The following is a 9,013-nucleotide window of genomic DNA, read 5'->3' on the forward strand; positions in this document are numbered from 1 at the left end:
GAAAAAGAAAGAAAGAAGTCCATAGTGTTGAACAATTCCGCCTTACTTCGGAAATGGGGCTATATGAATATATTTGTACTTTTTTATTTCTTAAAATATAGTGTAAACATAAATAGCAAAAACATGAACCGATATGGTCTATATTACTCTCTATTGCGCATGTTTTTGAAATAGATAGTAACTAAAAAAGAACAAATAAATAACAAATAAAACAACAATTTTTATAAGTGATTAAAAAAGTAACAATATGTAACTAGACGACCCATGTACAAATGTTTTTGTTTTACCACATGTTCAACAGAGTAGAGCCGTATACACATAATTTGAGGTTATGTACACATATGTATCAGTGTTCGCGAACGCAAATAAGCAATTGATATTTACACGATTTGCCTCAGTAAGGACAAATAGAAGTCAAATAATCTTTACGGAAAGGCATCTTTAGTACTGATTATCACATTATTATTATTATTTCATTAATCTGCCCTTGTTGGCAGTATGAAAACTGACGCATTAAAAGAGGTAAATGTTTCTGGTACTAACATATTACAAACCTTGGTTAAAAGCTGTCTTGTGTCTTGTCTACATGCCCGTAGGTTTCAACCTACAGGTCACTGACCTGTGGTCGATGTGACCTATGACCTACTACGTATACAGGTGTGTCCCCGTGCAGTGATAGTACGTGTACATGTATTACCGTAGTGGTAAATATTTACTGAAAGCGCTGCACGCAGATAAGGTGTCATAGTCAATTGACGACTGATTCCCCCCTTCAACTGTACAGTAATATATAGTTTGCTACCCAGCTGTCTGTCCTTGTAGCCGGGGTTAGAACGTCTGGCATCCGACAAGAGTGTGTGCTGCGCTGCTGGGTTTGTCTAACTGGTTCATGTATGTTTGGTCACACGCCAAGACCCGCATTGTTGTTGTAAAGAAAAGGCAGTCAAGCAAGACGCCGCCATCTTGTCCCAGCACAGACGTCCAAACAGGTGAGCACAATGAAGTTTATTGCTCGTTTGAAACTAGTGAACAACACAGATCATTCAGAAGGCTGTTCACCTTGCCATAGTGGTTTGTATTTTACGTGAGGGAGACGATTTTTTTTCAGGTAGGAGAAACCACTTGTGACTTGCCACACGAAGTTACAGACAGCAGCAACTCGAGACCAAATGTGTCAACAAAGTCTGCTGCTCCTCATTTTATAGATACCCAAATAGTTTTGTAACCGTGGCCCAGTTACAAGTTATTGTTATATTGCCATGAATGGGATTTGTGTATGTTTTACAGCTGTTTGTGCGGACGTTCTGGACAATAGAGGCTAGGGGGAGGGGCATTACATTTGGTCGGCTGTCACTATTTGCACTCTTCTGTGGAAAATATACGTGAAGTCTAATCTAATATAAAGCTATAGAAAATGTTACTTAGCAAATAGTAGAGGGCCACTTAACGTAGCATTCACGCTCGCTGGGAAAGTTCGCTTGTTCAGTGCACTATTCACCTATTGTAACCTTTGAACTTTGCTATAAAATCTTATACATGGGATATAAACAAGGAGGTTATAGGTTATACCTCCTTGCTGTAATTAAGACTCGATCTCTATCCTCAGATCGTTTGGAATCACTGCCTACAAACGACGCTAATTAGTACTAATGATAAAGATTGGCTGTATGTTACGCAATGAACCCTTTCTCTCCGCGGCAACACTGGACAAACCCACGCCGTTGGCACTTTGGCGTTTTGACAAATCAATCAAGCAACCTGTATACGTAGGTCACGGTCTGTACTCCACATTTTCGAGGCTACATCCGTTGATCTGGTACATGATATACACCAGGATGTTACTTTAAGACCTCTAAGCTTAAGAGTCACGGAAATGACTTCAAAACGTATGGATTTTTTTACAGGTTCCGTTGGCGAAGAAACGCTGCAGTACTTTTACGCTGAACATGGCGATCGACTTCAGCATACCGCGGGTGCAGAACTGTTGCTGCTGCGGGTCACTAAAGTGTGGCACCATCGGGATTGCGGTTGTGTTTATGGTAAATACGGTCATGATCACTACCAGCTGTACCTAGCCTGGTTACCAAACCTATCCCTCTCAGGATCTATAGGACCGTCGGGAGCTAAAATAGGTTTGGTAACCAGGCTAAGCTGTATCCACATGTACCATATGTGTGTAGCCCAGATTGACAAATTGCAGGGCTACTTCAAAACCATCTTGAAAGTTTTCAACAAACCAGTTACATGTATAAGAGACATGAAAATGCAGTTTGAGCTCCACATACACGAAAGCAGCTATATCAGTATACTTTCGTAAACATTCGCATTTTTTCTCAATCTAAGGATCTCTTTACATCGATGGACACAAAATACAACATTCATTCAGGTTTGCTTATGTGGTATGGAATAAGTTCCGTTATTTTACTGTCATGATAGAGCGGTCTAAAAGTGTTTTATTGCAATGGAATTTGACCCCATGTCATAGTATAACAATCTAAACATATAAACAGCTTCTTTTGTCTGTTCCTAAGTCGCGCACAATGTTTTCCAGGTGTTAAATCTTCTTAATGTCATCGGGACTCTGGTGGCTTTCGCGGCGTTTGTGCGGGAAGAGGGAGTAAATCGTAAGTTATCACATGTTTTGGTCGGTTCCTGCTAGTGTATGTTTAATTTAACAAATTTTCATTTTAACGACAGCATAATTTGTATATTTGTTGTGTGAAATCTATCAACTTGTACGTATAAGTAAATAAACGGTGTAGATACATATAGTTACCTGTTGACTATAGCATATAGTAAGGACTGCCCATAGGTTTCAACATGCATTTGTATATGATTTCCTGTAAATTTGTTTATGATATATCTATCAATGTGTATAAAGAAACGTAACCTCCTTTGCAGGCCCTAAGAGTCTGGCGTTTTGTGAACGCACAAGAAACCGATTAGAAAGAGTCTATGCTATAAAACCGCTAAAGTATGCTAGGGAGGCTAGAAGAAATGTAAAAGATTCTATTAGAAACGCATTTAATAAAAAGAATTGTATTACAGCTTTCAGGATAATAGACGTTATCTTCGACGCCATCTTGATCATCTTATGCATCATCCTCATTGTCGGTGCTGTTAAGGTAAGGTCTGGTTCAAATGACAATTCTACAGTTAAAGTAATCTCCTTAAGTATAGTTAGAGTTTGTGGCAACCTTTCTGGAGCTGCATGTACGATTTTAAAGCTATATAGGTATATATGTATAAGTATATGTAAGACTATATACAGTCATTGCTGAACCTAGACACGTACATATGGTTGGCATTTGTCTAAGTCCAATCAGATATATCCTGCGTAAGTTTTGCATGCCTTGCTTAGATGTTTTCTCGTTCAGCGGATACTTATATGTTACCAAATAAAGGGTACCAAGTGTTTTACTGTTTCCGTTTCTAGGGGAATCCTTTGCTGTGCCGTATCTGGATAGTCGGCACGATTTTCTTCGTCAGCGCTATGTTCATCCTTGTCATCGTTGGTTCATCGCTTCTGGGTTTGGTAAGTCTTCCCTTATCATAATGATTGTGTCTGTGCTCAACCAAACATAGTGGCGTCGGGTGGCGTAGTGGTAGAGTGTTCGACTATGAAACGGGGAGACCAGGGTTCGATCCCGAGTTGTACCCGGGACATGTCTGGACATGCGCCCCGACGTTGTGCCCTTGGGAAAGACACTTAACACGACTTTCCTCACTCCACCCAAGTGTGAATGGGTATTGAGGTCGCCCTGTGGCGCCGAATGGCAGCCGCACAGACCCTTGCGACAGTTCCTCAAAAAATTGTGGAGCAAATATGTGTACTGGTATCATGTGTATTATTTGATTGTTTGTGATTATTTATTGATTATTATGTGATACCCTGCATCCATTTAGCCGTATAAAGGCTGCGACTGCACGGGTACTGTTTGACCAATAAACCATTATAATACAAACAGTTCTGCGAAGTTCTGCCATGAGACAAAACTAAGCTTTACTTATTTTAACCTTCCAGAACAGTCCAGCGGCGGCACACGTTATTGGGTTCTTCTGGTTCTATTTGGCGGTTGAAGAAGGGCTGTTGGTAAGTGTAATATGTTTTTACGTGGTGCAAGGAGAAAACAATATATATTATACCATCCTGACGCGCCTCTATATATACTTGTATGTCTATAGAGCTATACATGCATATGACAACAACAAAAACAAGAACATTTGGAAATATATATGAACCTTGGAGGGCAATAATACGCTCTTGCATATTATTACTTTGAATACATTGTTTCAGTCAAGCTTGTTTTCTGAAGTATTTCTGAAACAGGCTAGTTCCTGGTACTAGTAATATTTTTCTCTTCCATAGGTCTATGGTGTGATTGTTGTGAACTCGTTTGTGGAGAGCATACGGCACGAAGACGCCAGCCTGCCACCTTACTCACAAGTGAACGAGTCTGCTGCGGTCTAGGTAAGGATCCCATTACTCCGATTTACCTATAAATTAGAAAACACAAAAGGTACAGACACCAAAACTTACTGCAACATATACATACAGTATAATTTGTATTGTTGCTCAGAGTCAAAACAACATTATCCGTGTGAATTTTACCCAGCATCAGTTTGATCAAGGACTTTTTAAACCCTGAGATGTTATGACTAATTTTAATTTTAACGGTTCCAGAAAACCACTGGTACTCGGAGCGAGTTTCCACGAAGAGGAACATCATTATCATGCTCGGACCAGGACATGCATCTACTCAATCTGAATATGACAATCTTTTATGCATTATTTTTTACTAGTTTTGTATTGGGCACGCCCCAACATACAATGTAAGTTGATAGCCTCCTGTGCAGGCCCCGCGGCGGTGGGGAAAAGTTTTTTAACGCGTTATTTAATATCCTACATCGAGATAGCCGCCGAGAGAAGGTTCCATTCCGCCCACGGTTCCATTCCCTAGCCTCCTTCGCAGTCTTGTTGGGCGTCGGCGTTATTTTTTCTCTGAGTGACGCGAGTAATATGCGGCCGCGAGGGACGATTTGCTGCCGAGGGAGTTTTTGCCACGGAGAGAAGGTTGGAGCGCGAAACCTTCTCTCCGTGGCAAAAACTCCCGGCCGGCCGGCTATATTAAATAACGCGTTAAAAACTCTTCCCCACCGCCGCGGCCGGGCCTGCACAGGAGGCTAGTAAGTTGATATCTTACCACTATGCTAAAGTGTACAATGGGTGTTACTTCATTTGTAGACATGTCTATGGATGTATCTTGTATGTTAGATATTTAACGGTGTGCTATGTACGTGTGTGAAAGTGTCTGTATCATTTCTTTAAAAAGCGCAATGGTGTAATATTCATAATGTTTTGCTATTGTTTGTCTCTTAACTGTACCCAAGCTGTATCTCTAATTAATAAGACATGTACTTAATTAAGAAGAGAGGGTATTAATACTATTATTTTGCGACTATATAAAGGAGGACTTGAGTCCAATAAAGCTACGAGTAATTTTGACTCATGTCTCCTAATTATTTCACTAGTAGCTTTCTACGTACCAGTGTCGAGTCCTAAATTATCTAACTTGACTTGTATCTAATTATCAAGTCATATAATGGTAGTAAGTAAATGAAAGTCATGAAGATACATGCGCCACAGCCCTATATGGCCCTATATCGTTACCATCATCTATCGGTAGTCTCCACTAGACTCATTTGCAGGCTGAATATAGTAGAAATCGGCTAAGGAGGGCATCATTTGCCAGAGGAGTTGGCCGGCCATAGAGGGTTCAGCTTGCCTGGGCAAGGATGTATGATTGAACGTCCTTGATTGGGGGATGTGCGAAAAGAATATCTGGACCACCCAAAAGGGGCCCCAAAAGAGTGCATACTATCCGCTCATCGCCAGATGATTTTGACACCTCAAGTTTAATTTTATCACAACACAATTATGACATTCCAAAGCCAAAAACTCAGATACAAAATAAATTCATTACACGACGATTGTACAAGGTACAACGTCTGGCATCTACGGCCACGATGTCATAATGGATATAACACGTTTGTTTCCTGTTCGTTTCTGAACCGTCTAAATGACCCCAGGAGGTCAAGCCACTATTGAGTCTGGTTGCGCAACCTGTTGTACTATTGGCTAAGCGTCCGTGACGTACAGACCTGTGAGGTATCTGGCTCTGCAGGGTTTCTTTCTGCAGATCTTTCATTTGGGGTGACGCAGGAAACCGAGAAGGGGCACTGAGCACAATCGGCTGTCGAGGTTTCACACCACAGGTACGGTCTAACTTTAAAATTTGTGTTTTTGTATTCTCTACGTCTGATCGTTGGACATTTCGACCCTATATGCTGTGAGTCGACATGGATTACAAAATTCAGTCAGCAGCTACTACTCAGACCAATTTTGCCCAAGGCTACGCAGACCAATTTTGCCCAAGGCCACGTTTTCTGGTGTTTTCACCGTTGTGGTGGAGTGTCGTGAATGTGGTGAAAAAATAACCTTGATAATTGCCCAATAAAAATCACGCCAACATTGTTGCAACTTATACAACCGTCATTTAGGGCATTTAGAACAACGTTAACTGGAAGTATAAAAGTGATCATCTTGATAATGATAGTGAACAAAAAATGCTACACAGTACGCTTGACTTGAAATATGGCGGAGCTGATCATGCATGGCATGGGAACCAAATTTTTACTCCGTGAAGGAGGTCAGGACCTCCGGACGGTGGTGATATGTGAATGCAATGATTGTGTGTGTGTAATTAAAATGAACTTCGAACTTGAAGCACAGTATCTTTACACGCCCTGGGAGCAGTAATGGATTTAGCTCTTTGTATGTTTCATGCTTGTGACGCGCCCTCATTGTATTAACCGTTGCCTAATTATAATGTCTGCACAGTAGGTCTGGCGTTGACGCTTGGGATTTTGTTGAAATATATAAAACTTCACGGAGGATTGTCACCTATGGCTTCTTGTTTGGTGTTGTAGTCGGTAGCCTCAACCCCAGGCTTCGGGAGGCGGCTGAAAAAAGAGTAAAAATCGGCCAAATAAACAAAGCAGGGGAGTTGGTCTGCACCGAGAGAAGATTTCGCCGCTCTCTAAACTAGAGCGGGGACTGTGCATTTTGGCCCGTGACCTTGGACGGGGAGTAGCTAGCACAAGACTTGATCTAGAGGAGCCTTCTCACACAACGAAATGACGCGCCTTTTTAGCTTTTATGTTTGTACTTCCTGATTTTTTTTACAACTTAGATTGGTTTCGCCCCTTTTCTGGCAGCCTCTGCATATAGGAATTTTCTTTAGATTTCCCCCTTTTCTGTGTGCGTTTACAATTTACTTGGAACCACCGGAAGCATGTAGGATGTAGCAACGGTGATTGTGAAACTAGCCAGCCCCTAATCTCCAAGCAGATCCCTATCGGTGGCAAAAAAGACAGTATCAAATTGGCCAGGCAGTATCCATTAGCCAGAGAAGCTCCGGAGATCCGCAGCCACCGACGGGGTGGGGATCAGGACGAAAAAAACCCGGCCATATATAAAAAGGTAACGATCATTCCCCCACAACCTCTGCTTGGAGAGTAGCCAGCCCCACTTTGATCCCGTCACACCTCACGATTTCACCCTCACGATAGTCGCCCGAAACCTTTACTGAAACCTTATGTATCTTCTGTGAATATACTGAGGCACGTTAATCTGTTCCGTTATAGCTTGAGATTATATAAGACAGTGATTCGATCGCCTATTTCTATTAATTCCAGCCGCCTCCCGCAGCCTGGTACAGGATATTACACGCCCAAAGTCCTGCCACCGAAACTCAAATAAGGATGGCTTCCAAGAAACTTACTTGTTGACGTCACTTCCTGTCTGATCCCCACGCCTTAGTTTCGCTGAGTACGTCGGCAGAACGTACTGCGCCTGCGCAAAACCCCAATGTTCACGGATTTCGTTAGATTTTTTGGCCAACGTTGCATCGGAATTTTGCCTGTTGCAGAAGACTTGGCCAACGTCGCATCAGAATTTTTGCCTGTTGCAGAAGACTTGGCCAACGTTGCATCAGAATTTTGCCTGTTGCAGAAGACATAATTTAACATTAACTTTTTAGCACCTGTATTGCATAAGGATTGCTAGTATATATGTTAACACAAACGAATTCTCATACTTTGTAATTTCTATTTTCAGATTTATCTAACCCTTTCGCGCCGCGTTTGATCTGATTGTCACCATGGTGCGTGTAAACAACTGTTGCGGATGCTGTGACCTCAAGTCCGGCACAATCGCCGTCTCCATCGTGTACCTGGTAAGTAATAATCGCAAATTAAAAGTCATTCTCACGTACAAAAATGTTGGCATACAAATCACACATGTAGGTGTGCAGTTCTTTTGCTTCCCCACATCACACATAGCCTGGGTACCATCCTATTTGTATGCCGGGGCCCCCATACTCCCCCATTTCTTAAGCTTAAGTCACATTTGAAACGGCGCCCGTTCGTCATGTCCTCGGCCTAGACGCCGGCCGGCGTCATGACGCCAAGCGTGCGCCGACTCTCAGGGTCACAATTAAATGTTCCTTTACGGCTCCTTGTCGGGGCCTGGTTGTGCTCCGGCCGGCGGCTTCTAATTAATATTCATAAACTTTTGGTCCCCTTGGCGGCCGGTTTCTGCCAGGGACCCGTCCGATGCCCGGTCAGTCTCCCGTCTTGACCCGTGCGGCTTGCGGTAGGGTGCCGACCGGCTCTTACAGTTCGGCCGGGCAGCTTCTACATCCTCAGCCAAACACTTTCGGCAGTTGAGAAAGACATTATGCCTGTATTTTATTTGTCCAGGTCCTGGCTATCGTGAACATGGCGCTGGGCATCGCTGGAGTGGTTGGTACTAAGGGAGGTATGTTGTGCAATTTCTTTTTTTCTTTTCTTTAGAATTTGACCCGAAATATCTTATCAACTAGAAGATGTAACATTTCCCTTTGTGGCTCGGTTGTTGACAAACGATGTTTGCTTACTTTCACCGTTTTGC

The 9,013-nt window shown here is 42.4% G+C and overlaps 1 protein-coding gene across 4 annotated transcripts in view; it reads left to right on the forward strand.

The window, feature by feature from the left end:
- The first annotated feature begins 6,152 nt into the window (after nucleotides 1-6,152).
- LOC109479994 (lysosomal-associated transmembrane protein 4B-like) overlaps nucleotides 6,153-9,013 on the forward strand; it is an 18,203-nt gene continuing 15,342 nt past the window's right edge. For 2 of the 4 annotated variants that reach the window (XM_019782090.1, XM_019782089.1), the window contains exon 1: nucleotides 6,163-6,276. Coding sequence is in view for 1 of the 4 variants with exons in the window: in XM_019782091.1 (XP_019637650.1) it covers nucleotides 8,223-8,297; nucleotides 8,824-8,881 (133 nt within the window). In the remaining 3 variants the exon portion in view is untranslated. Of the gene's footprint in view, nucleotides 6,277-8,179; nucleotides 8,298-8,823; nucleotides 8,882-9,013 lie in introns of all 4 variants that reach the window. The other 2 variants (XM_019782091.1, XM_019782093.1) reach the window with 2 other exon arrangements.

The sequence above is a fragment of the Branchiostoma belcheri genome, unplaced genomic scaffold (genome assembly GCF_001625305.1).
Source record: "Branchiostoma belcheri isolate BF01 breed outbred unplaced genomic scaffold, Haploidv18h27 scaffold5, whole genome shotgun sequence".
NCBI lineage: Eukaryota > Metazoa > Chordata > Leptocardii > Amphioxiformes > Branchiostomatidae > Branchiostoma > Branchiostoma belcheri.